The following is a 27,864-nucleotide window of genomic DNA, read 5'->3' on the forward strand; positions in this document are numbered from 1 at the left end:
CTTTGAAGCTAAAGTCACGTTTTCATCCTATACCAATAAACAGTTTGTTTCCTTAAGATGTTAAAGGCCTCCATCAAACTTGACAGTGAACCACTAGAAGCATCTCAGTCACATCCAAAACAAAACAATAATATGACTAATTAACATGGTTCCGTCACAGTACCTAGGGCTATATAACATCGACTTTTTTAAAGTCAAAATATGGGAAAGGAGGGGCCAGGCTAGTGGTGCAGCAGTTAAGTTCACACGTTCCACTTTGGCAGCCCGGGGTTCACTGGTTCAGATCCTGGGTGCAAACCTACACACTGCTTGTCAAGCCATGCTGTGGCAGGCGTCCCACATACAAAGTAGAGGATGATGGGCACTGATGTTATCTCAGGGCCAGTCTTCCTCAGCAAAAAGGACTGGCGGCAGATGTTAGCTCAGGGCTAATCTTCCTCAAAAAAGAAAAAAATGGAAAAGAGGCCAAATTACTTATGGAATGAGGATGATGTCTTATCTACAATAGCCAAGAAAAATCCAAGGAAATACTGTTAGAATAAAAGATATCTGCATGGTTTCTGAGTAAATACTAACGTGCAAAAATCAACAGACTTACTGTCTAATTGCAGCAAATAAGATGAACGATGTGCAGCCTGCAGGTGGATGCTCTCCACAGTGGCCAGAAAAATTAACAACTCATCGAACAAGCTCAGCAGGCAGTGGATAGGACAACCCAAAGGGAGGCATAGGGTTGCTGAGACCTGCTAGGAAACTCCAAGAAAGAGCAGAGTACCAGGCCCTGGGACCGAGGGGCACAAGAGACCTCTAAGCACCAAGGGGGAGAGAAAACATCAGAGCCTGGGCTCTGAGAAGACAAGACCACACGGGGCCTGGGGACTTGAGGAAGATGAGAGAACACCAGACACTGGACTCTGAGGAAGACAAGAGAATACTTCCTCTTAGGCTCCCAAGGAAGACTACGGCACGCTGGGCCCAAGGAAGACCAGCACACACCAGGTCCTTAGCAATGACAACTATTCTCATTTCCTAGACACAGGCAACTCGGCTCACAGAAAGGACACTGGGCAAAGGATCCTGCGCAGCCCACTCCTCCTCCCTGACAAAGATTCTTTGCTTAACCAAACTTTAGTCAGGTTCTCCTGAACCCTCTCCTGAACAAGCCTGTCCGTGTACTTCCTTGGAGAATCCAGTTTTAGCAAGAACCTGCTAAATCAGTTTATCAAGAATTCTCTACCCTGATATCTGATCAACCCCCCCATCCCACTCCCCCAGGTGCTATATGATCACCTTGGCCTGCCTCCAGCAAGAATCCTGCTGGGTTGGTTCAGCCAGAATGCCCCCCAGACTTGATGTCTCTTCTTCCCAATTTTCTCTGCCACAACGCCACCCTGCAATCCAACTTGCCCCCCGGCTATCAACCTCACTTGTTCTGGCTGTATTCAAAATGAGCCCAGCTCTATACTGCAGCCTCTCGTCCCCTGTGGCAATAGGTTTATCGAATAAAATCTATTTTCACTGCTCTAACTTCGCTCCAGCTCGGGTTTATTTTTGACAGGCCTCGCCCACCCGCGCCTGCCCCCTCCCATAACTTGGGTGACCTTTCAGGCCCGGCCCCTCCGCACACTTCCGGGCAGACACGCCCTTCTTTTCCTCCTAGGACCCGGGGCGAAGTTTACCCCGCTCCAGCCCACTTCCTGCTCTCCCAGTCCTGCCCCTTCTTCCTCTCCCTTAGATATGGATGAACATTAAGGCCCCTACACGCACTTCCGTGCATCCTGTCTCCCTCTTCCCGGAACTTGGGAGGTCTCTGGCTCCTCCCCGTGCGCTTCCTGCCCGCCCCTCCTCCTCCCCGCGGAACTCGGGGGACGTTAGCCCCGCCCCCTGGGCGCTTCCCGGCCCTCCTTCTTCTACCGTGGGCGCGAGGAGCAGCCAGCCCCGCCCCCACAGTTCCGGTTCTGCCCGGCCCACGGCCCCCACCAACCGACTCTGACCCACCCCTCCACTTCCGGCCCGCCTACCCTCCCACGCCTTCCCCTTCGCCAACTTCCGGCTCTCCCCACGCGTGGTCGCCCTCGTGGCGGGGCACGACCCTCTCCTGGACCGCTTCGCTGCCCACGCACTGCTGGAGCCCCGCGGCGCGGCGTGCCCCACCCGAGGCCTCCTCCTGCCCGGCTGGACCGCCGAGGGACGCCGGCGAGGGCCCTCTCCTGCCTGCCCTGGCTTCGCCTGGCACCCCGAGCTAGCCAGCCAAGATGGCCGCCGCCTGGGAGCGGTCGGGCGCGGCGCAGGGGTGTCTGGGAGTTGTAGTCCCGGCCGGCGCGCTGACGCACTTCGCGGCGGGCCGACGGGCGCCATTGTGCGCCGCGCGCGGGGTGAGTGCGGCGCGAAACCCGCGCCTGTCGGGGGCCTTGCGGGCCGATTGGGAGCCGCCGCGCGGGACGCGCCCAGCCTCAGGCCCTTCCCCGCCAAACGCAGGAGAGGGGCCGGCGTCGCCTGCCGTCCTCCTGCAGCAGAGCTGGAAGGGGCGGCGTGGTCGGGGCCGAGGGGCCGAGGGCGGGCAGCTCTCTGCGGGCGTGGCGGGCTTGACGGCCAACCCCGCCTGCGTGCGGACGGGGCGGGGTCCACCTCTTTAAGGGGGGAGGGGCGAGGGCGGACTCAGCTGGGCGCTGGGAGCGGCTGTGGGTGTCCGGGAGCAGGTGGAGTCGGCCCCTCAGGGTGTTTTCGGAGGCGGGGGAGGACGTGTCGTTTCCCGTTGGGGGTCGCTTGGGGGCACAGGGGGCCCTCCACGTATCCCTCACGCCCCTCATTCCCTCGTTCGACCTTCTCAGGACCGTCCGCTCCCACGAGGCAAGTCGAGGAAGAGGAAGGGATGGCCTCCGGGCTTCCGACGGCCTGGTTCTGTGTGAGTAGAGGCTTCCTGGAGTTCCTGAGTCTACCGCGGCCCTGGGGGCGGGGTGGCCGGAGGGCAGTGGGACGCCACCGTCCCTGAGATGCCCCAGGTCCCTCTGGGAGGAGGAGGAGGAGAGGAACTGGGTGGGTATGAGACCTTGCGGAGTGCAGGAACCGTGGGCTGCTTAGCTTCCCCAGGGAGTGGTTAGAGGTTAGAGGTCAGAGGACGGGGTTTCTAACTTATCCAGCATACTGGGAGGGGCGTCAGCGGAGGTCAGACTCAGAGTTAGATTTCAGCAGTTCCTTTGGCGTCAAAGCTAGGTGTGATCTGAGCTCAGTCGCCAGGAGAAAAAAAGTGAGGATGGACTCTGGGCAGGTGAAGGAATAGAAGCAGCACGGACGGTGGGTGGGGGCTGAGGCTGGGGTGCCAGGATTCAGCTCGGGGCACACGCGCTGATGCCGGTGTTGGAATCCCCAGATTGATGAGTAAAGGAGAGGTTTTCAGAGAACGGAGGATCCTCCCTGCTCTCTCGTATTGTTTTCTTTACTGTGACCTGAATAGGGTCAAGTTCGGGTTTACTCGGTTTCGGACAAATGCAGGAACACACAAAGAGACACCTGGAATGCTCTCAGGTCATCTTGTAGCCTGCCTTCACGTACTCCAGCAGCCTCCCCCTCCTGTCAGTGTGGGTGACAACAGGCCCTGGCCTTAAGGAACTTGTGGGTTTTAGGAACCAGTGACCTTTGAAGATGTAACCCTGGGTTTTACTCCCGAGGAGTGGGGACTGCTGGACCTTGAAAAGAAGTCCTTGTACAGGCAGGTGATGCTGGAGAACTACAGGAACCTGGTCTCAGTGGGTAAGGCTGGTCTCCGTGTCAATAAAGATCTGTGCTTTGCAGCACCAATGTGGTGCCTCTGAAGTGTGTGTCTGCTTGGGCTCAGGCTGCAGGGATCAGAGTGCAAGTGTCAAGGCTGGGGCCTGAGGGAGAGGGATTTACTTTGTACCCATAGGAACAAGGCTACTTCACGTCTGACTTTTGAAGCTTCACCTAATCCATCCCTCTGAGGCCTTGAATACCAGGGAGGTGGGCCTGTCAGGGATCTTTTTAGGTGCAGTAGTGGATGCTTAATTGTTTTTCTGACAAGAATTCCAGAGGACGTGGTGTCAGTGTCCAGCAGCTCAGGAGTGTCACCAAAGATCCTGATCCCTTCCATTTCTCTGTGTTAGTGTGTGAACTAACCATTTCTAAGTTAGTAGCTGCATGGCTGTGGCACCAAACATCACGTCCCTGTTCAAGGCAGAAAGAAAGAAGGGGAGGGGCAGACCTGGCTACTTCTCTTTTCACAGCTGTAACGCTCAGCAAGAAAAAGCCTCAAGGCTGGCAGCTGACAGACTTCCCTGTGTGTCTTGCTGGCCAGAACTGTGTCCCACTGCCACCCTTACTGGCAAGGGAGTCCAGGAAAGCAAGCAGCTGGCAAAGGGGATGGGCGGGGTTATCATCACTGCCCTAGACTAGAAGTTATGCCCTAGCGGGAGAATTCGGGGACTGCATGTGCCACAGCAGTTAAGCATTTTCTCCCGAACACAGACCCCCAAGCCCTGTCTCTTTTCCCTTGGGCAGAACATCAGCTTTCCAAGCCAGATGTGGTATCTCAGTTAGAGGAGGAGGAAGAGCTCTGGTCGGTGGAGAGAGGAATTCCTCAAGACACCTTTTCAGGTGAGAACCAGGCACACGGGAGTCCTGGCAGGGAATGGGCCGACTGCTTAGTCAGGGACTGGTGTCTTAGAAAAGGTAGATGGGAGAAACCGTAGGTGGGGTGCTGTGGTGAGTAGCCGCAGACATGTGCAATCAAGCTCTGCATTTTCCTCTGGCCTCAGAGTCGGGTATACTGCTTGGTTGAATGTAAACTTGTTGCTGGTGGCAGGTGGGCAGGAGAGCCGCCCTCACTCTACTCCACTCATTCTCTACTGCCCTCCCCTCCTGTAATGACCAGTAACTGGTGTGTTTCTGAGCAGTTTTCATGTATGTTTACATGTATGCATATGAATACACGTTTGTGTTTTGGGGGCCTTATCATAGTCAGTACAGACAGGCCTGCTTCATTCATTTTGACAGATGCAGTGTAATCCTCATCTGGTTTTTTCTTTTTGATGGACATTCACGTTGTTGCAAAAAACTTCTTTGCATACATTTTTTGCACATTTAACTTGGTTTTTTTGTAGGTAGGATTTCAGGAAATGGAACTTCAGAGGCAACCAAGATGTAAGCTAAAAATCTGATAGCAACAAATTATCATCTAAAATCCTTTAAAGTACACATAGCTGTTTAAGTACATGAGAGCTCCCTTTCCCCTTCATCGCTAGCAATTTATAGTGGTCTTTTTAAGGTTTGCAGATTGATGGGAAAAGATAACGTGTTCAGTTTAGTTCACATTTCCATCATGAAGTTACACATATTTTCATAAGTTTGTGGACCATTTATATTTTTTCTTTTGTGAGTTCATATACTTTCCCATTTTTTTCCTGTTGGTCTTTTGTGTGTGTCGGGGGGGGCTCTGTATTATTGATGTTAATGTTGCAAATTCCTCAGGCCAACGTTTATTTTCTACCTTTAGTTTCCATAAAGAAGTTTTATGATTTCAGGCGTTTTTTCCTTTCAAATCTGTCTTTATTCTTATTCTAGGTTTCTTATCATACATAGGCAGGTTGTACAAATACTTTCTTGTATTCCAGTATTCTTTTTTTGTTTAGCTGTTAGATTTATCCGGAGTTTCCTAGTGTATGTGGTGTGAGGCACAAGTGTTTTTTTTTTTTTTTGGTGGAGGGGTTTGCTGAGGAAGATTCACCCTGAGCTAACATCTGTGCCAGTCTTCCTGTATTTTCTATGTGGGTCGCCACCACAGCATGGCCACCGACGAGTGATGTACATCTGCACCTGGGAACCAAACCTTGGCCACTAAAGCAGAGTGCACTGAACTTAATCACTAGATAACAGGGCTGGCCCCAGGGGCAAAAGTTCTTTCAACACCATTTCTGACTGGGTTCTTCTGCTTATTGGAAACACCATCTTTACCATGGACTAAATTCTCATTGTTAGCGTGTGCAGGCCTTCTTCCTTGCCCCTTTTGCTCCCTTGATCTGTCTCCAAGTAAACATCATATTGCTGTACTTATTATAGTTTTATAACAAAATTGGATAAATAGTAGTTCCTCTCATTTAAAAGAAAATTCTTGGGACTGGCCCTGTGGCCAAGTGGTTAAGTTTGTGTGCTCTGCTTTGGTGGCCCAGGGTTTTGCCAGTTCGGATCCTGGGTGCGGACATGGCACTGCTCATCAGGCCATGCGGAGGTGGCATCCCACATGCCACAACTAGAAGGACCCACAACTAAAAAAATATATACAACTATGTACCAGGGGGCTTTGGGGAGAAAAAAAGGAAAACTAAAATCTTAAAAAAAAAAAAAATTATTAGTTGTCCTCAACCACCTAGTTTGCCAGATGAACACTTATATCAGCCTGTTAGGGTTCATTGAGAAAATCCTGTAGAATGTATATTACACTTGATTGGATTTAGAAGTTCCTTGATGCCGAATTGGTCTGTCTTGTCAAGTTTTGGCTTAAGTGTACAAAGAAGGGTCTGCTCACCTCACTGCGCTGTGTCAGGCCTTCCAAGGACTGTCGGCCTTTACGTTGCTGTTATCTGCTCAGGTTAATCTTCCCTTGGATTCTTGCGTAGTTCCTGATGAACCGGTCATGCTGCTGAGTTCTCTTATTATTTGTAATATTTTTGTTAGATTTTCATTAATTTTCTCTAGTACAAAGTCATTTTACCAGCAAGTATAAAGGAAGAGGCATTTGTGTTAATACTTTTTTACTTTTTTTTTCCTCCCCAAAGCCTCAGTATATAGTGTATGCTAGTTGTCTTTCTAGTTCTATGCAGGATGCCACCACAGCATGGTTTGATGAGCAGTGTGTAGGTCTTCGCCCGAGATCCAAACTGGTGAACCCCGGACTGCTAAAGCAGAACCGGCAAACTTAATCACTATACCACTAGGCCGGCCCCATTTTTACTTCTTTTGCACAATCACATAATTAATTCTTCACAGTTGGTACTTCTGAAATACTGTGAAGCCGAAAGTGTGAAGAGTGAGTGTCCGGTCTCTGAATGGGCAACTGTTTGGGTTTTGACAAGCACGCTGTTGGATTCTGCTTTCATTTAAAACAGTTTTTACCTGGATAAAGAAATAAGTCATCCAGCCCTTCCTAATACATGAAAATCAGTAATTTTCCCTCCAGGGCCTTCCAAAGTGACCATAGGGATTTCCTCCTTTGAACAGTTAACACAGTGACATAACAAACATGGAAGCACCCTGGGTGTAATCTGCTGCTGGTGTCCGTTGACTGACTTTTTAGGACAAAAGCATCAATATTAATGAATTAGGTCCGGGAGGTGGTTTTCTTTGTCAGCTTTTGTATCAGAGTGCACTGGCTTTGTAAAGAAAACTCTGGATGCTCTCCCCTTTATTCTCTGTGCTCTAATGCAAGTGACACTGGAGCTACCCGCTCCTGGCAATATTCAGCTGTGAAATCTGGGCCTGGCCCCAGTCTTTGGTGATGACCTTCTGTTTTCCACAAGAGAGACTGGAGTCTCTGCAATTCTTCCTCCCCTGTTTCTGGACTCTGTTTCAGCTTGATGGCTCAGCATTAATGTTTTCTGTTTCTCTTTCCATATTCAGTCATTCCTTTCATTCCCTACATTGAAAACCCGTTCTAACCATTAGCACCAGTTGCTAAACTGTACCTCCTCTGGGAGGACCCCAGCAGCACAGGCAGTTTGCATCTGTTCACTGTGGTTTCTGTTCCCTTTGGTGGCTTCCTTGATCCAGCCTCTTAATGTTCCCTCCCATCTTTGTGACTCTGTCAGGTCTGTCTCTCGTCCTCCCTGGAGTTTAAGTCCTACGTCCTGTGTGGGCAAACCTCCCAGCCATGCACTTCTGGATGATCCAGTAGTTCCCTGAATCTAGCTGCCATGGGAGGTGTTGGGCACCTGTGGTTCTGCACATCTCAGGAGAGCTGGCTTGACAGGTGACAGGAGATTCTGGTGGGGTGCAGGGAGGCTTGTCAGGTCACCCTTGCAGGCTAGGCCTAAGAGGATAAGTGCCTGGCTCATCTCCGCTCTGTCAGAGTCCTTTATGTGATGTCTTCCCTCCCCTGCCTCCCTCCTTTCACTCACAAATACTTGTGGAAGGCCTTTTGTGTCCCCTGCAGTATACTAAACACTTAGATAGTAAGCCAAAGACCCAGCATAATCCCTGCCATTGTGGACGTCGTAGCCTAATAGATGATCGCCTTCTACAGACAGGTTACACAGATGTAATTGTGTGAGCACTGAGAAAGAACAGCATGATGTAAAGCAGGGAGCAATGGGGAGTTAGTCTAGAGAGGTGGTCAGGGGACACTGCAGGTGAAGAGTTGAGCTGATCTCTGAAGAAAAAGAAGTTGCAGCCCTGTAAGAGTGGCAGTGAGGAGAGCTTCCAGGCCTGGACAGAGATGCTGTTTGGGGAGACCATGAGAATGGAACAAGCTCAGAATATTCAGGGAAAGCTGCCCACTGAGCTGGGAGGAGGAAACAGGTGTGCTGACATGCAAGTTAAGTTTGGCAGAGCACACAGGGCCTCCACTGTGAGGGGAGTTTGATTCTCATTGAGCAGGTGTGTGGCGTGGCTGTTCACGGCTCACTCTGGGTGCTTGTGAAGAAAGCTGTGGTAGGGCTCAGAAGGAAACAGGCAGGGGGCCGTGGTAGTATCTCGGGAAGAGATGGTGTTAGCTGGCCTAAGAGTAGCTAGCATGGGTTTCTCCCCATCCAGTGGGGAGATTCATCACCCCATCCCCAGGTGGATTTAGTGGGACTAGGTGAGTAATTGACCAAGCGGGCAAGGGTAAGCAAGCCACCTGGAATCCCTCATAGGTGAAGGCTTCAAGGGATTTCCTGCAACTATTCTTTGTAATGTAGGTATCAATATCTCGTTTTAAAAATACAGTAAAAGAGGAGCCGGTCCAGTGGCGCAGCGGTTAAGTTCGCACGTTCCACTTCTCTGTGGCCTGGGGTTCACCGGTTTGGATCCTGGGTGTGGACATGACACCGCTTGGCAAAAGCCATGCTGTGGTAGGCGTCCCACATATAAAGTAGAGGAAGATGGGCATGGATGTTAGCCAGCTCAGGGCCAGTCTTCCTCAGCAAAAAGAGGAGGATTGGCAGTAGTTAGCTCAGGGCTAATCTTCCTTAAAAAAAAAAAAATACAATAAAGGAGAAAACTATTACTCCTGAGTTTTTGGTCTTAGTCAATGATATGGGGAAACCTGGTAAAGGCACAGACTCTTGAAGGGTGGAAATAGAGGTTTTGTGTTTACTTTTTAAGTTGAAATAATTTAAACAGAGTTACATGAATAGTACAGACAACTTCCTAGTAGCTTTCACTTAGACTCAGGAGTGTTTGGAACTGTCTCATGTATTCACTGGTTCTGTTAGTGACATATGAATGGAGCTGGGACTTAGACATCCAAGTAGAGGTTTGTAAAGCTGGTGAATGCACTTGTCGGGACCTCAGGAGGAGGTCCAGGCTGTGCATAAAACCATGGGACTCATAGGTGTTTGGAATGGCTTTACTGTCCAATGGGACAACCATCTGCTGCAGTGGTCTCTTCCTCCCACACTGGTGTGGCTGTGCCTCTCCTTAATGCAGAGAACTAGGATGGAATGGAAAGCTAGGCCTTTCTGATGCAAATCAGTTTGCGTGCCTCTCCAGCTTTCCATGATAGCAAAAATGGCAGCATAGGCATTGGCTAAAGTAGGTCAGATGGCATTTGTCTTCAAGAAGGCACTGATTTGGAAAGATGCTTTGAAGGAATGTGGAGGAATATTTGATGGCACTCAGCCATCCCTCTGTTCTTGTTTTGTTTTGTTTTGTTTTTTAAGATTTTATTTTTCCTTTTCTCCCCAAAGCCCCCTGGTGCACAGTTGTGTATTTTTAGTTGTGGGTCCTTCTAGTTTTGGCACGTGGGATGCCGCCCCAGCGTGGCCCACTGAGCGGTGCCATGTCCATGCCGCCCAGGATTCTAACCGTTGAAATCCCTGGCCGCCAAAGCGGAGCGCGCGAACTTAACCACTTGGCCGCGGGGCCTGCCCCTGTTCTTTCAAGAAAGTATTCCCACGTGTGGTTTTGGTGGAAAACTTGAGACATAGGGGCCAGCCTCGTGGCATAGCAGTTAAGTTAGCACGCTCCACTTTGGCAGCCCAGGGTCCATGGCTTCAGATCCTGGGCACAGACCTGCACACTGCTCATCAAGTCATGCTGTGGCAGTGTCCACATATAAAATAGAGGAAGACTGGCACAGATGTTGGCTCCAGGACAATCTTCCTCAAGCGAAAAAGAGGAAAATTGGCAACAGTTGTTAGCTCAGGGCCAATCTTCCTCACCAAAAATTTTTTAAAAACTCACAAAACCTTGAGACATAATCTTCGTTTAATCATTAGGAAAGCAATGGAGTGGGCACTATTTTGAAGGTCATGATTGTAGGAAAGCCTGCAGGACATTTAACTTTTTCAGCTGGTCAAGAAATTAAGCAGGAGATGAGCCCTACAAATATGAATGTGGCAACTCTCAAATTAGTACAAACATCAATAGAAAAAATATACAAGGAGATCATTTTGTTGGGAAGAGAAGGAAATCCTTCTCTGGATTTCCTTTGTGTAGCCTGAGAGGATTCACATGGGCATTAAATGTGGGGTACATAGGAAATTAGTTGTTTTTACAGAGGATAATTCATTCAAGAACAAGATTGAATAAATTAGTGTAAGAAAGCCTGTTTTCAGCCCTGCTCAGCCTTCTTTAACTAAGAGAAGGCTCACATGGGAGACTAAAGTGCAGAGACCCTGAGTGGAGGAAGTCCTTTTCATGAGTTTTTTCACATGAGAACTCAAATAGAGAAGAAATCTCAGAAATATGATCATAGCAGGAGAGGCTTCTGGCCAGATTCTGTTTTACTTGAGAGAGTTCGTACTGGACAAAAAAAGAATTCCAGTTTGATTGAATTTGGAAAAGTTCTTATACCCAATAATTACATCTGTGAACTCTGAAACCATGGGAATGTGATTGCTGTGGAAAAGGTTGCATATGTAGCTCTCTTACTCAGCCCTAGAAGTCGTACTGGAGAGGGCCTGAGAGTGTAATCAGTGTTAGGAAGGCTTCAGGAGTCACAGAACCCACTGGCAAGAAGCCCTTCAGTAGGAGTCCTCATTGTGTTCAGCATCAGAGGACTCATATGAGAGCAGACTCTCAATGTAATCTGTGCAGGCAGATTATTAGCCTTAGCTCTCACCTTATTTGACAGAAGAACAACAATAAAATTCACACTGGAAAGAACCACATTGAATAATAAAAATGAAATGTCTTACCCTATTTTTACACCAGGTAAGTCATACAGAAGGCAAACTCCATAAAACTTTGATCTCCTAAGTACGTAAATGTAGTAAAACAGGTCCTGTCTTTGCTAACTTGTTCTGTTATCTGATCTGAACATGTAGAACAAATATTAAATAACATGAGTGAGAGCAGGCGTCCTTATTTCAGTTTCCCATATATATCCCCAGTTGCTAAGACAATGTGTGAATCTCTAGCTCAGGAAACTGTTGGGTAAATAAATGCTTGAAGAAATTGCAAGAAACAAGAGGGCATCTTCAAAGAGGAGAGTTCGAAGACGAGGCCAGGCTTTGAGACAAGAGGGTGGGTAAAGGATGATGAGAACTCTTGAGAGAAAGGGCTACGAAGAACTTTGAGAGGCTCACATCTTTGGGGACGGGGTCAAGAGTATAGAATCTTGAGTGACTATCAAACATGTTTTGGCAGGAATCCAGCCTAGCAGAGTGTTCACATATTGTGTGATCTGTATTCAAGAATACTTTATGTTCTCTGTCACCTTCCACATAGATGCTCTCTAGGACTCATGTAATCTTGATCTCTTATCCGGGAACTGCTCTCTGGCAACCAGGTGTAGTTCCTGGGGTAATTTCAAGGCCTGAAATGCCTTAACTGTTAATTGAATAAGAAGGAAAACAAATGAACTAAGCATTTGACTCAGATATTTTTTGGGGGAAAAAATACCACCAAAAGTTCTAAGGAAAGAGGAAAAATTAAAAGATAAAAGCAGGAACAAATCAATCAGAAATGTAGGAGAAAAAAAAAGAATCCAAGAGCTTATTTCTGGATAGACAAAATGCAAAACCAACTTTGATTAAACAGGAATAAGTAAAAGGCAAGCTAAAAACCTGTTCAGGGGAAAAAACTCTTTACAGATACTCAGCAACACATGTAGTTGTTTTCGTCACAGTACTTGGCACAACTGTTGCAAAGGGTGAGCCAGCTCTACATGCTGATAGGAAACAATCTCCAAGATACATATGTGTGTGTCTCTTAAATATATTATCTTTTAATGTATCTTAACATATATAAAGATATATAGCTGCACATAATATTGAGGTCTATTTTTTTCCTTAAAAATAGACATACACACACAAATATGAATGTGTGTCGACTGGTTATCACTGGGAGAATGTAGAAACTGATAGGCTGTGATTGTCTCCTGACAAGGAAGCTGGGTGGGAGAGAGAGTTTCCACTTTAAAGGTGCTACCCATACCTACGCTCCTAAAATGGAAACAGCTATCACCTGCCTGCTGTATCACCAGTTCCTGACACAGCACAGGTGCTCAGTAATTATTTGCTGAGTGTAGGAATGAAGAAACAAGATGGAAAGATTTCTGGCAAAGTATAAAGTTGTCAGAATTGGTCCCAGGAGAAATGTTAAAATTAACTTTGGAAGAAAGTGGTCAGTTGCACTTCCTTACTGACCTAGGCAATGAGTATTTTCCAACTTCCTGTTAAAAGATACTTTCCATGGAACATGAGCAGTTCAATGACAGAACACAGGCTGACATGTTAACAGGTTCTGTCTGCAAAAGTATACATAGCATTGTTTTCACCAAAGCACAAAATGACAAAAATGTTAGAAAGGAGGAAATATTTGTAGTTCATAACAATTAACCACCTTTAAAAACAAAAAGGTAATTCTCTGAAATAGCTATAATAGAGTTTAGCAGTGTGACGAATTACAAAATAATACAGAAGCTAATAGCTTTGGCTTATACCAGGAATAACCAATTTAATACCAGACGGAGGAGAGATTTTGTTAATAATTTTTTGAAATAGTACCTAAGAATAAATTATTAAGGAATGAGCAGGCTTTATTTGGACAAAGTTGTAAGTAAGTGGGACATGGAAGACTTGAACAGTAGAAGCTTCAGTGTCTTTTGAGGGCTTACAAAGCCTAGAAGTGTATGAGGTCCCTTTCTTGACTCAAGTCCTACAGTCATGCCAGCCAGCAGCCTCTACAGAAGTGCTGCTGGAGCCACTGTACCTGTGGGAGCAGGAGAGCAAACCTCTGACCTGGCTGGTCTGGGAAGAAGCAGGTGGGACGTAAACCAGGTGTCCTCTTATCCCGTGGCTGCAGTCCCACCCACTGCTCTGGCTCCCAAGGTGAAGATGGGAACTTTGTAGCACAGCAGTCCTCCCATAATTTACAGATTAGACACTATTACAAGGCTAGTGAGATTTCCTGGAATTTGACAGACGTATGGTAAAATCCAGACAGAAGGCTAAAAGGCCCAAAAGTCCCGGTGAAGGAAATTCCTTTACCAAGTCACTTAGAAGCTGTGTTGAGTCAACAACTGCCGCTTGAGCACCTGCCAAAATGCCAAGTATGTTACAGGGTCGGGTCCCAGTGACAAACGGGGTCTCGAGGCCTGACTGTGGGCCTACATTCATCCCAGAGCTGCCACAAGCTCATGTCTCTAAATTTAAACCGACTAACATATACTTAGCACTTCACCTCCTCAATCACACTGGCCATCTTTCAAATGTTCATTGGTCACCTGCAGCTAATGGCCACTGTGTTGGAAAGTGCAGACCTAGAACATTTCCTCCAACAAAAAGTTCCAATGGGCAGTACTGCTCTAGAGAAGGTGGAGAGGTGATCATAAGTGAATTAACCAGATACTTTGAGGTGGCAATCACTGCTGGGAAGAAAAATAAAACCATGGGATATGCTGGGGGAGTGGAGAGGCGTGAGTGTTCAGTACTAGTTAGAACCAGGCAGGAAGACAGCTCCAAGGAGGTGATATCCAAGCTAAGAGCTGGGTGGCACTGGGGAGCCAGGTGAAGATGGGAAAGACTTGCAGGCAGGGCTGTGGCAAGTGCGGAGACCTTTGGACAAGACATTTGCGGGGGCACATTTGATGAAAAGTAAGATGGTGGCTGTGGGAAGCCCCCTTTGGTGTAAAGGGCGTAAAAGAACAGGGTTTGGATTCCAGCTGCTTCGTTGCCCAGTGTGTGGCGTTGGGCAGGGCTCCTAGCCTCTCCCAACACTTTCCTTTCTGTAAAAGTTGGACGCTGTCACTTACTGGGACTGTGGTGGTGTAAAGCCCAGGTCCTGGAGGGCCATCATGAAACAGTAGTTACACTTATTGATTCGAAGACTCACTAATGTAAGGATGATGATCAGTGCCTTTGGCAGATCCTCCTTTGGGCCTGGCTTTGGGGGCTCTGATGCACAAAACCCAGTTGGCAGCCTCAGCAGTCCAGTTGGGGAGACATACTTAGAAGGTGATGCAACAAGGTGCCCAGGAGAGCTGAGGAATGAATGATAGGGAGAGGAGAAAGGGTGGGGAGCTGGGGCATTCTGGACAAGGAGGGAAAGGCACAGGGATGAGGGGAGCTGAGGTAAGCACTCCTCTTGATCCTGGGCATCGTTAGTATATTTGTGAACTGGTAGCCCTAGTATACCTGGTTCGTCAGTCAGCATTCACTAGGAAACAGCACTGAGGGAGACAGCTTACCCTGGAAGGGAAGCTGCAGAGAGACAGAAAGAACACGAGAGAAGAAAACAGCAGCTCCCATCAGCCTTTACTACACACCGTACCTGGCATTGGGTACCTGACCACTTAGGGTGGGAGAACTGAGACCCAGATGGGTTAAGCCCCTTGGCCACAGCCTCAGTGAATTTGTGTAACAACCCACTAGATAGACAGGGAGTTGCAGGTGAGAGAACTGAATTGTCCAAATTCCCCCAGGGGTCATTCAGCTGGTGAGTTGAAAGCCAGTACCTGGGGTACAGTTCCACCCCTGCCAGCTAGTAAACTTAAGAACTTTCATTTTCTCTGTGAAGTGGGGCAAATAATATTTCCTGGAGCAGACAGCAGTAAGGATTACCTTAGAGGGCTTGGGGAATGGTCCAAGGGATGAGAGATTGAGAACTGAGGTGCCTAGAATGACTTACCCATCAGCTTCCAGGCTTGTGGCCTAGCACATACTGCATGGCACTCAGTAGGTGCTTTATGGTAACTGTGCAGAACCTGTGTTGGCCTGAAGGGCTGCTACAGCAGGGAGAGCTGCACTGGGGATCCACTGGGCTCTCAGCACCATAAAGACTGGCAGAGTTTCTGACACGCAAACCCACATAGGCTCTACAGCTTAAACAGTTAACATTTTTGAGTGAGTATTCAATGCAAGATTTTGAGAAAGCACCCTGATGCCCCACAGATAAGAGGAGGAACAAAATACATGATCAAGATTAAAGGGGAAATAAGTAAATTAGAAATGGATTGGGGATGGGGGTGTGCAGTAGAATAAAAAGAAACCAACATTTTCTTAAGGGAGAAAGCACTAAATAAAAATCCCTCTGAACCAAGGAGTACAGAACAAAGATAGAAATTAGAAAGCTATGAAGCAATCTGGAGAATTAAAATTGCTTTTAAGTGTCATGCATGATTACTACTCAGAATGTTGCCTGTGGCCTAGCACAGGGCCCTAGGGAGTCGTCCAGCCGCCCCCGCCCCCCCCCATATCGGGGCACTCCTCAGGCTAGTGCTGCTGGGACTCCGGTGAATTCCTATCCCTGGCTTCTCCAGTTATCCTCAGAGGGAAACTTCAAGCCCTAAGAGCTTTAACTGAAAGGAAAAATAGGGGCCAGCCTGGTGGCATAGTGGTTAAGTTCCACAGGCTTTGCTTCAGCGCCGGTTTGCAGGCCTGGATTTCGGGCGCGGACTCTACACCGTTCGTCAGCCGTGCCGTTGCGTCGACCCGCATATAAAGTAGAGGAAGACTGTCACACATATTAGCTCAGGGTGAATCTTCAACAGAAAAACAGGGGGCCCGCCCCATGGGGTAGTGGTTAAATTCACGCGCTCTGCTTCGTGGGCCCGGGGTTCGCAGGTTCGGTTCCGGGTGTGGACCTACACACCACTCATCAGGCCACTCTGTGGCATGCGTCCCACATAACATGGAGGAGGATGGGCACGGAGGTTAGCTCAGGACCAGTTTTCCTCAAAAAAAAAAAAGGGGGGCGGGGGGAATGAGCTGGCTCCAAATTAGTGGTGGGGGGGAGGGATAAAGCCCCCAAAGTCCTAGGGAAGAGGCGGGGACTCAAATGCCTAACGTAAGCCCAGTGTGTGATAGGGAGTAGCCGGTGAGGCGAGGGAAGAGCGAGCCCCCAAATGAAACTACTCCAGAAGTCCATCTCGGGCAAGAGGTGTGGGAAACGAGACCAAATGCCTCTGATGATTCTTATCCAAAAAAATACCCACACCTTAAACACAGGGAGGGAGCGGCTGGCGGCGGCCCGGGACCTGCTTGGCAACCCCGGGGCGGGTGGGGCTCCCGACCGGCCGGCTCGCTCCTCGGGCGGTGCCCGTTAGGCCCGAAGAGCGTAAACAGGAAGCCGCAGGCAAGCGCGGCTTGTGTCCGGGACAGGGCGCCCACAGGGACCGGGACGCGGAGGGATTCGGAGCGCGGGGCGAAGCGGCCTGGAGGCCGGACGCTCGCCCCGACCCTGCGGCGCCCGAAGGGGAGCCCTGCCGCTTGGGCCGGTGTGTGCGGAGGCTCCCGGCACGCATCCGCGTCACGGGGGTCCGGGGAGGGGACGAGAGCCCAACCGCTCGCCGGGCGGACCCATCCCTCAAGGTGACGGCGCCGGAAGTCTGCGCCGCGGAGGCTCCCGGGAGTTGTAGTGCGCGGGCGCGTGTCGCACGTCTGGGCGCGGCCGGAAGTCGTGGCTGTGGGGAGGTGGCGGGCGGTGCCCGTCGCGCCACCGGAGAAGGGGCGGAGGCGGACAATCGCTGCCCGTCCTTTTCCTTCCGCGCCGGCTGCCATGTGATGATAAACTTAATTTTCTTTTCCCGCTCATTGTCTCTGTTGATTCCCGTCCTGGGGGACAATAAGAACCCTCGTGCCGGTGACCTTCCCGCCCTGAGCTGACAGCCTGGCCGAGCCTCCTCTGTTGTGTGCGGGACGCTTCCGCAGCGTGGCTGGCGGTGCAGCAAGGCCGCGCCCAGATCCGAACCCGCGACCCCTGCCGCAGAGGCGGAGCGCGGAACCTTAACCGCTCGTCCGCCGCCGGGCTCTCTTTCCTTTATTCTTAAACCCAGCTGCAGTTGCTCCACGCTAGTCATTTCCTGCTCCGCTCCTTTTTAGTTAATGTGACAGAAACTTTCCTGTTGTCATTCTCTCACTAAAACTGATGTAATTTTTAACGCTTACGGGGGAGTCTTTGACCATTTTCTCGAGCCGTGTCTTAATACGACCTGTGTTTTCCAGTTTTGCTCCATCCTATGCCACACTGCTCAGGAAGCGCGTGTTGAGGACAAGCAAGCAGAGGCTGTTTACTCAGAGACTGCATAGCAAGGGGCTCAGCCCCCATCGCTGTGTCCAGTAGAGGCTGTAAGGCAGGCAGGGAACGGGAATGTTTATGCGAAAAAAGAACGTTGGAGGTTATTGATTTGGGCAAAAAAGAGAAACCGGCAGTGATTGACCCAGTCTTGCCCGTCTGGGCTTGTTGTCACCGAGGCTGTGGGTTGCAGTTCTGTTCTGTGTGGTCTGGTCCTTGTCTCAATATTCTTTCCCTCGTGCTTCTACGTCCGTCTTGTGTCCGGATAGCTCCCTGGCCGTGAGTAGGTTAACCTGCTGAGAGTCCCTGGGTACCCTCTGCTGAGGCCTTGCTTCGTGCGCTAAGTTCCTTCCCGGGTAGAGTTTTGCTAACCCCTTATGCTCACAACAGCGAGGATGAAAGTGCAGGTTTACCTTGATGTCAGCCGTGGCGTTTCTGTTTTTATAAAACATCGTGAATCTAGTTGGAAGTAAATCATAATCCATGGTTATTTATGCTTTTTCTATTTATTTTTTTTACTTAAAAAAATTTTTAAAGAGAACATGATTTGTTTTTTAAAGATTGGCCCCTGAGCTAACATCTGTTGGCAGTCTTCTTTTCTTCTTCTCCCCAAAGCCCCCTAGTACATAGTTGTATATTCTAGCTGTAGTTCCTTCTGGTTGTGCTGTATTTATTTTTCTAAAGCCTCTAAGTCATTTAGAATTAGCGTCTCTTTTCAGAGTCTGGAGAGCTTGCTTGTTTTCTGTCGCTTTGAGCGCCCTCCTTAGCACTTCAGGGCGATCCCGGAGCTCTGCTCAGCAGATGCTGCTGTGGACTCTGTGCCAGGACCCAGAGCCCTGCCCTTTCCAAACAGCCTGGTTCTTGGCTCCCATGGAGACAGGATCAGGTACTATTCCCCTCACGACTGCAGGCATCTACAGCATCACACGGTCTCTGCATCCCTCTTTTCTCTTTGCTCTAATTTTTTATTTTTCTGTATTGAGATATAATTTACATACCATAAAGTTCACCCTTTGAAAGTGCACAATTCAGTGGTTCTTACTATATTCACAAGGATGTACAACCATCACTACAATCTAATCTCAGAAGATTTTAATCACCCCAGAAGAGAAACCCTGTATCCATTAGCCATCAGCCCCCAAACCCCTCTATTCCCCCATTTCCTAGAATCCACTAATTTATTTTCTGTCTGTCTATATTTGTCTATTTCGGATGTTTCCTATAAATGGAGTCATACGATATGTGGTCTTTTCTGTCTGGCTTCTTTCACTTAGCATGATGTTGTCAAGGTTCGTACATGCCGTAGTGTGTATCACTATATGTGTTTTTATTGCCAGATAATATTCCATTGCATAGATAGACCACATTTTGTTTATCCATTCATCATTTGATGGATATTTAAGTTGTTTTCCCTTTTTGGCTATGATGAATAATGCTGCTATGAACATTCTTGTACAAGTTTTTGTGTTGACATATGTTTTAGTTCTCTTGGATATATACCTAGGAGTAGAGCTCTTAGGTCAGAGTATAACTCTATGTTTAGCTTTGTGAGGAGCTGCCAGACTGTTTTGCAAAGTGGTGCAGCATCCTGTGTTCCCACCAGCAGTGCATGAGGGTGCCAGTTTTTCCACATCCTCACTGACAGTTGTCACCATCCGTCTTTGGTAACAGCCACCCTCGTGAGTATGAAGTGGTATCTCACTGTGGCTTGAATTTGCATTTCCCTGGTGGCTCATGCTGTGGCACATGTTTCCAGGTGCTTGTTGCCATCTGTCTTGTTCTGCTTTGACTTCCAGAGTGTCCTGAGGCTCAGTTGGACCCTCAGTTGGATCCTCTTCCTGCTGGGAATCCCCTGATGAAGATTGAGGTCGTCGAAGTCCTCACACTGAACCAGGAGCTCGCTTGTCCCCGGAATGCCCAGATCCAAGCCCTCTATGCTGAAGAGGAGGGCCTGAGCGCAGACGTCCTCAGGGAGCCCACTCAGCAGCCGGGCGAGCATCCAACTGACCCCGAGGCTGCTCGCCAGAGGTTCCGGGCATTCCGCTTTGAGGAGGTAGCAGGGCCCCGAGAGGCCCTGACCCAGCTGCGTGAGCTGTGCCGCCAGTGGCTGCAGCCTGAGGCGCACTCCAAGGAGCAGATGCTGGAGCTGCTGGTGCTGGAGCAGTTCCTAGGCGCCTTGCCTGGGAAGCTCCAGATGTGGGTGGAGTCACAGCACCCAGACAACTGCCAGGAGGCAGTGGCCCTGGTGGAAGATGTGACCTGGATATCTGGGGAGGAAGGTGAGTGCAGGGGAAGGGTGAGGAGAAGGGCACTCCTGCAGGCACCTTTGAGGATCAGGGGATCAGGGGAGAAGAACTCCAGGCTTCTGGTGCCAGAGTCCTGCTCTGGCTGAGTCCAGGTTCTTGAGGGAGGGACGGAGTCGGCGCAGGGAGGGAAGAGACGTGAGACTTGGGTTGGTGTAATCAAGTCCAACTTTACTGTGCACAAGTGTCGTTTTTATATTTTTCAGGATTAGTACAGAAATAGCTCTACAGATATTCTCAGAGAGATAAGGAAGTAAAAAACGAGCACAAGAATATTTATTAGCATTCTGTTCTACAGAGCATAAGGTTAATGATCGTCTTCTCCGCAATTAACTATTGTTTGTTGTCTCTAAGCTAAAAGAGATAGGTACCTTGACATCTGTTGTAATTCATGGTAAAGTTAAATCAAAGAGAGAAGGTCCAGGCCTCTGGACAGGACAGCATTCCGTCTGTTTACGTCCTGGGGGAGCCATCCCTGCCTCCCTCAATCATTTACGCCCGTTAGTGTAGATGGTTAATGGGAACAAAAGGCGACTCCAGGGTATCTTATCCCCAGGGCTATTTGCGTTCTCAGCGGGTAGTTGAACACCTTTACATTCCCGCGCCCCTTAGGGGGTGAAAGCACTCGTTTGTCTTTCAGGAGGAAGGGCTAATAGTCCCTTGAGCACACTGCCCGGAGAAAGTATCATTTTGTTAGTAAGGTAAGGGGCTGAAAAGCTAAGCTAAACTGTATATCTTCAAGAATAAAAAGCAGAAACAAGTATAGTCATAACCTTGATAGAAAGCATGCATGCATTTCAGAAAATATCAGGGGTGTCAGCCAGCCATTCTTCACCGAGGGGCGTCCCTGCACCCCCCGGCCCTTCTCAGCCCGGACCCTGTCAGACGGCTGTATAGGCGTCGGTAACACGGCTCCCGGCATTCTGGGGGGTAGGGAAGGGGTCGTGTGCACTCTGTCATCTGCCTCCCTGGCGTGTTCCCGAGTCAGAGCTTTAGGTGCTTTCTTGCTGATGTACGTACTCTTGCCCCTCATCTTGGGACCCATTTGTGGAGTGGAAGGTCTCAGGCCCCACCTGAGAGCTACTGAAACCTTCGGGTGGGGCCTGGCACTGCATCCTTTAATAAGCCCTCTACAGGTTTCTGACAGGTAAAGTGCTGCATTTTCCTCCCTTTGGGATCCGTGCCGCACACGAGCCAATAGAAGAGCTGATTTCAGTGACACAGGGATGTTCCCAGAGTGTCTTCTATTCTCACATGCTCAAGGGGGCTGACGATAACATGGTGACCAAGACAGATAGGACCAGGGGACTCACGAGCTCAGCCGGCCTCCGGTCAAGTAGGAAAGACCAGAATTTGACAGGTGAACGTGCATGTGACAGTGGTGGGGCCAAGAGGCGCTTGGGGTGCAGCCAGGGTGCCATAGCTGACCCACGACTTGGAGTGGAGGTCGGAGGCGACAGGAAGGATGTGCCCAGCAGGAGGAGCGTCACCTGTGAGGCCCAGGATGCGAGCAATCACAGTATGTTCAGAAACCCGAGAGAAATTGGGTAGGTCTGTGGTAGAAGGGGCAGAGGCATAGCTAGCAGGATCTCCGGTGGGATTTTCATGTTGTCGTAAACCGGTGGAACCAGTCCCTGAGTTCTCAGGGCAGGTGGCACCATCTGAGCGAGCTTTAAAGATTCCCCGGGCCGCAGCTTGTTGGAGGGGGGATGGAGAACAAGGCAAGCCAAGAAACGGTTGGGCCACCAGAGCTGTTGCCATGCCCGGTGGGAGGTGTGTTGGCTTGGGCAGGAGTGACGGTGGTGGCGGGCGGGGGAGAGTGCGCGTATGGGACGTATTTGGGAGTGAGACTCCACGAGACCTCATTTCTGTGGGGCTAAGTTCCATAGACCACACTTTGCTCTCTGCTTCCCACACATGCGATGGCTTCCAGCGTCTGGTGGGTCCCTGGAAGATGTTTCTTGAGCAAACAGATGATTGACTGATTGACTTTTGTGATGGAGGGGGAGGAGAGGAATCAGAGTGGACAGTGGGATTCAGAGAACAGGGCTCCCTGGAGGAGCAGGTGTGGGAGGGAGTGGGTGGGCAGGAGTGTGAGTCATCTCTCATATGCACTGAGTCTGGGGCGCTGTTGTTAGCGGGACAGTGGCCTCCAAAGGTGTCCATGTCCTAATACCTTGAACCTGTGAACATGTTACCTCACGTGGCAAAAGGGACTCTGCAGATAGGATTGAGTTAAGGATCTCAAGATGGGGGGATTGTCTTGGATTATTCGGGAGGGCCCAGTGTCATCACGGGTCCTTATGAGAGGCAGGCAACGGGGTCAGAGTCAGGAGACCTGAGGACAGGAGCAGGGGGGATGCAAGGAAAGGGCCATGAGCCAAGTGTTTTAGGCAGCCTCTAGAAACTGGACAAAGCAAGGACTGTATTCTCCCCTGGAGCCTCGGAAAGGAATGCAGCCCTGCCACATCTTGATTTTAGCCCAGTGACACTTGTGTCAGACTTCTCATCTTCTTAATCATAAGATAGCAAATCTGTGTTATGTTGAGCCCCTGTTGTGGCAATTTGTTAGAGCAGTGATAGGAAACCAATACAGCTGCCAAGGAGGCAGTTGTGAGCTCATGAGATGAAAGTCAGCAAGTCTGTCCTGCGTTTACACCTTGGGGGTGACTGAAGTTGGTCAGGATTGCAGAGGACGCTGGGGAGAAGCCTTCCAGAAAACCCTGCATTTGTGGGCAGCGAGTTAATTGGGACTCTTGGGTGTGACTGCCACACCACCTTGCACAGGATGGCCCAAGGGAGAAGGAGAATTTATTGAAGAAGTCCCAGGGTGAGCTAGCATTAGGCGTGGCTGGACCCAAGGGCTCCAGTAGTGTCCTCAGGACTCATCCTCTCTCCTGTATCTCCTATATCCCTCCTATGCTTGTGCTGGCCTCTGTGGGCTTCACTTACAGGCAGGCTGTCTCTATGTGGAGTCTCCCTGCCAGTGGAATTTCTCTTTCCTAAATGTTCCAACAAAAGCTTCTTTGGCTCTCATTGGCTGGCTGTGGCTTCCGTGTTCATCTCTGATGCTGTCATTGTGGCCAGGAGAAGCAGTAGCCTGGTGGCCAGCCTGGGTCACAGAGCATGTCCCGCTTGATAGTGGAGGTGGAGTCATCAGTATAGAAGCCTGTGGACCGTGTGGGGACACAGGAAAGCTGGCTGTGAAGGCGCTGTGGTTGAGAGGGGCCATAAAATCAGACAGAGTGTTTGCTAAGGTGGGGGGAATTTGGTAAATTCACATCAAGATGGGTGTGTGTTGGGAGAGTGGGTCCAGCTCTGGGGATGAGGGGCAGTCACACCCTCCATATAGCAGGAGTTGAGGGGAACGGGGTCGAGGACTCAGAGGCCAGAAATGGGGTCTTGGTTTCTGGGGTCTTGGTTTCTGAGGAAGAAGTATGAGGCCAGTTGCTGAGGTGAGTGTGGAGATGCGGCAGGTTCCTCAGAGGAGGGACTGGTCTGGAGCAGTCCTTGGAGAGGAAGGGAGGGGACCAGGGGTCTCAGCAGTGGGGAACACCGGTGCACTGTGATCGTGTGGGGTGATGCATCCTGGGCTATCCAGGTTGGGAGCTTTGGGCCCCGGCGGTGAGGAAGAGCGAGTAGGGAGCTGAGCTGGTGAGAAGAAGGGACAATCACAGGATAAGATGTGGCTGCGGTGGCCCCGCGGCCCCAGACACAGAGATGTAGGCAGAACCTGCTCCCCCCTGGGGGGGCAGCTGGCTCCACACTGGCTGATCCCTGTGCTGCTGTCTCCCCCAGTGCTGCCCAGTCAGGGCCCCACCTGCCCTCTGGAGACCACAGCTCGGCAGGAGGAGGAGCAGGAGGCTGTGGCTGCCCGGCCAGCAAAAGCGCTGCCTGAGGTGAGTGGGGAGGGTCACCCTCTTCTCTGGTCACAGCATCCCCCATGAGGTGGGCCCACACCGAGGCCTCCCACGGGCCAGGCCTTTCAGTTTCTGAGGGTGAAGCACAGGCCTGTCCTCCAGCCCCCCTGGTGTCATTGGAGACCAAGAAAGGGCACAGTGACTGGGAGTCAAGACATCTGGAGGCAAGAGGGAGGGACCAAGTGTTTACAGACTCATGGGAGGCAGGATAGCCTCAGGCAGGGGCCCCAGCCACATCTGGATCCCAATTAGAACCAGAGAGCTCTCATCCTTCAGAAATGCAGATTTAGGTGTTTGTGACTAAAACAAAGTCTGGGATTTGCTTGAAAATGACCCAGAGCTGGGACATAAATAAAACAGGACTGGCCCAACTGTTGAGGCTCAGAGTGTGACCAAGCGGTGGCGTGTGTGTCGGGGCGGGGGGGGGGGGGGGGGGGGGGGGGTTGGTGAGGGCTGTTTCTGCTGTGAGTGGCTGAGGCTCAGTTTATTGGCTCTCATGTAACGAGTGGTCTGGGGTAGGCTGCAGGCAAGGCTGTGTTCAGGGGCTCCCAGATGATGGAGGAACCTCTCTCCAACGCCAGTCTCATGGGTCTGCTTTCTCCTGGTCCTTTTCAAGCAGGCTTTGCCCTTGTGGGCAAAGTGCCTCCCAGATCCAGGGAGAGGGCCGGGAGGAGGCCTCTTCGTCCTAGAGTCCTGGTCGCCTCCTCAGAAAGGACTGACCACAGGGCAGCCTGGGTGACCGCTCCACACTTAGGGACTGGTTCCGCCACATGGGGAGGGCCTGTCCTGGAAGACGTGAGTCTGCCCCAGGTGGGGCAGTCTCCTGTGGAAAGTTGTAGGAAGGTGGGCTGGACACAGCTGGGGAGGGCAGAGGCAGTTTGCTGTGGCACTTCTAGCTCCTAGCAAAGTAGGCGCTCTGCCCCCAGCCTGGCCCCAGACTCTGGTTTTGTGAGAAAGGACCCACTGCACCTCTTAGGGGCCCCAAGTCAGCGTTTCTAGGCAAAGCCCAAAGCAGGGGCATCCTCAACACAGCAGGCTCCGTCGGAACGTCTCGGCCAGCCTTTCTTCTGTCCCCATGAATGATTCCCTGACCCTCCTGCTGAGGAGACACAAGTGTGTGACATTGCAGGAGCCAGTGACCTTCCTGGATGTGGCTGTAGACTTCAGCAGGGAAGAATGGGGGCTACTGGACCCAACGCAGAGGACCGAGTACCACGATGTGATGCTAGAGACCTTCGGACACCTGGTCTCCGTGGGTGAGGCTGCGCTCCTGCTGGCCGCTCCTCCCTTCTGGGACTCTGATGCTTCAGGGACCCTGAGTCAGGGCTTGTCCTTTCTCTGGGCCAGTGCAAGGACTGAGCATGCCCTCGAGAGTCCTTGCACCATCCAGGGCCTTTAACTGACAGTGTGGACCTGGAGGGGTGGGCGTTGTATGGGTAGAGGCAACCTCAGGTCTAGCAAAGGACTAATTTGCCATCTACCTTGAGGGTGTATGAGAGAAGATGAACTCAGACAGCCAGGAAAACTCTCCCAGCCCTCGCCCATCCCTCCATCACCAAGCTCCATTTTGCCCCCTTGCCCACCCCTCCATCATGAAGCTCCATGTTCCCCCTCAATCACCAAGCTCCATATTCCCCTCTTTGCTGCTTCACTGCTTTTTTTAAGATTTTACTTTGTCCTTTTTCTCCACAAAGTGCCCCCAGTACATAGTTGTATATTTTTAGTTGTGCGTCCCTCTAGTTGTGGCATGTGGGACGCTGCTTCAGCATGGCTTGATAAGCAGTGCCGTGTCTGCGCCCAGGATCCGAATCGGCGGAACCCTGAGCTGCTGAAGCAGAGCATGCAAATTTAACCACTCGGCCACGGGGCCGGCCCCACGCTTCATTGCTTTTCACGGTCTCTCTCCCCAGCTTTCATGACTGTACTTGGAAAAAAAAATCCTCCGAATTTGAATACTTAGTTATGTCATACTGTCAACCAAATTTAACACTTTCTCTCCACTGCATCCACACCCTCTGGCTTCTTTCAGGGTGGGAGACTACGCTGGAAAATAAACAGTTAACTCCAAACTCTGACACTCCTGAGGAAGAACCAGCCCATGACCTGAAAGTGGAAGAATTCTCAAAGGATGACGCCTGGTCCTCTACCTCAGAGGACATCTTGCAGGGTGGGGCCCCGGAAGTCTTGGACGCAGGATTGAAACACAGGGGGCTTACTCAGGAAAAAACGCTTCCCCAGAAGCAGCTCTGCGAACGCCCCAGATCCCAGGCAAACGTGGGTCTTGACACAAGCCGCAGTTCACCCCAGAAGACTCTTCCTAGAAAACGCTTGCGCAAGCGTAGCTCACGGGTTAAAAAGATGATGCCTAATCCACGTGTGAAAACTCATCAGAAGAAAGGAGAAAATGCCGGGGAGAGCGGTGGCTGTGGGAGAGCCTTCAGCCGGAGTGCTCAGCAGATCACATTTACGAGGATTCGCAAGGGGAGCCAGGTGTGCCGGTGCAGTGAATGTGGCAAAACGTTCCGGAACCCGAGATACTTTTCTGTGCATAAGAAGATCCACACGGGGGAGAAGCCCTACGTGTGTCAGGACTGCGGGAAAGCGTTCGTTCAGAGCTCCTCCCTCACGCAGCACCAGAGAGTTCACACTGGAGAGAGACCATTTGAGTGTCGAGAGTGTGGGAGGACCTTCAATGACCGCTCAGCCATCTCCCAGCACCTGCGGACTCACACCGGAGCCAAGCCCTATCAGTGTCAGGACTGCGGAAAAGCCTTCCGCCAGAGCTCCCATCTCATCAGGCATCAGAGGACTCACACTGGGGAGCGCCCCTACACGTGTACCAAGTGCGGGAGGGCCTTCTCCCAGAGCTCGCATCTCATCGGGCATCAGAAAACCCACAGTGGGGTGAAATGCAAGAAGAAACAGCCCAGCTCCTAGCCCTCCAGCCAGCACTTTTCAACCCAATCCTGCAGTTGTAACATGAGCAGGCCTGGGTGGGATTCAGAACTGAAGTGAAAAACATTGAGTGATGATGTTCTCAAGACCAAAGGACAACCCTGGAGACTGCCCTGGACATGAGTAAATAGGAAAACTGGGGAGGAGTTGTTGCCAGTGAATATAACAGTTGGAAAAACAGATTAGTTTTTCACTCAGTTGAATTGCTGTTGTAATTTGTTAAATTTGATCATTGAAAGTGATATTAGTGAAACCTTAAAATTCTTATTATAATGTAAGTTTAAAGAGCCAGGTACCAAAAAGTCGGTGCACTGGTATTATATTTGTGGTAAAGTATTTATGTGTTTGGGCAAGGACTAAAAGAGAACATGGATAAATAAACTATATTTCTGTGGTAGAATCTGCGTGTGTGTTTTCCCACCTGTTTAATTAAATATCTCTTCATTAATGATTTGTTATTTAAAATAAGCAATGTTAAGAAGAAAGGAAGGCGATGATCAGACCACTTCCAGCAGATTCCATGCAAGACTGCAGCCTCTCCAGCCCAAGATTCCAAGTGAGTCAGGATGCACAGGTTGTTCATTCTGTAGGGCATCATCGAGATACGGTTGGGAGCAGGGAATGGGAACCTTCAGGAACCACTGGAGGCCTAGAGGGCTGGAAACCCCAGGCCAGCATGGGACCTTCCTGTGGCTGTTCATTTGCTTCACATTTCCACTTTTCCTCAAGGACTCCTCCGAGGGAGGGACCTATGCTGGCCCGGTGCCCATCACCAACTTAAGCAACAAGACTGGCAGTACTAAGCCATGTATTTGATGCCCACATTTCACATGAGATGACAGATTAAAATTCTTTCTCCAGGTCACAGCCTGTAGCCTGAAACCCACTCCATCTCTAGCTTCTTGACTCCACCTTTGCTCTCTTGAGTGCTACCTAAGATTTCAAAACATTATCTAAAACTCTTCGGCCTCTTCCATGCCCTTGGGGCCGTTTTGAGCAGAGTGAGGTGCAGTCCTGCC

General features: G+C 50.3%; 1 protein-coding gene across 6 annotated transcripts; it reads left to right on the forward strand.

Moving 5' to 3' along the window:
* The first annotated feature begins 1,886 nt into the window (after positions 1–1,886).
* Positions 1,887–27,245, forward strand: ZNF274 (zinc finger protein 274). Of its 6 annotated transcripts, none has more exons than XM_023650635.2 (8): positions 1,887–2,375; positions 2,832–2,905; positions 3,624–3,750; positions 4,516–4,611; positions 19,464–19,946; positions 23,769–23,869; positions 25,020–25,146; positions 25,920–27,245. In XM_023650635.2, exons 2-8 carry the CDS (start codon positions 2,873–2,875, stop codon positions 26,825–26,827), a joined length of 1,875 nt encoding a protein of 624 aa, XP_023506403.1. In that variant the 5' UTR covers positions 1,887–2,375; positions 2,832–2,872; the 3' UTR covers positions 26,828–27,245. The 6 variants fall into 6 exon arrangements, with proteins under 6 accessions (XP_023506403.1, XP_023506406.1, XP_070081190.1 ...); XM_023650636.2 differs by lacking the exon at positions 1,887–2,375 and adding an exon at positions 2,640–2,699; XM_070225089.1 differs by lacking the exon at positions 3,624–3,750 and having other exon boundaries at positions 2,030–2,375.
* Positions 27,246–27,864: the final 619 nt, after the last annotated feature.

This window comes from Equus caballus, chromosome 10 (genome assembly GCF_041296265.1).
Source record: "Equus caballus isolate H_3958 breed thoroughbred chromosome 10, TB-T2T, whole genome shotgun sequence".
In the NCBI taxonomy this organism is placed as follows: Eukaryota; Metazoa; Chordata; class Mammalia; order Perissodactyla; family Equidae; genus Equus; species Equus caballus.

Coding starts and splice junctions, on each gene's coding strand:
- ZNF274 (XM_023650635.2), top strand. CDS start 2,873: ATGGCCTCCGGGCTTCCGACGGCCTGGTTCTGT. Junction 3,751..4,515: donor CAGGAACCTGGTCTCAGTGG/GTAAGGCTGGTC, acceptor TCCCTTGGGCAG/AACATCAGCTTTCCAAGCCA. Junction 25,147..25,919: donor CGGACACCTGGTCTCCGTGG/GTGAGGCTGCGC, acceptor GGCTTCTTTCAG/GGTGGGAGACTACGCTGGAA.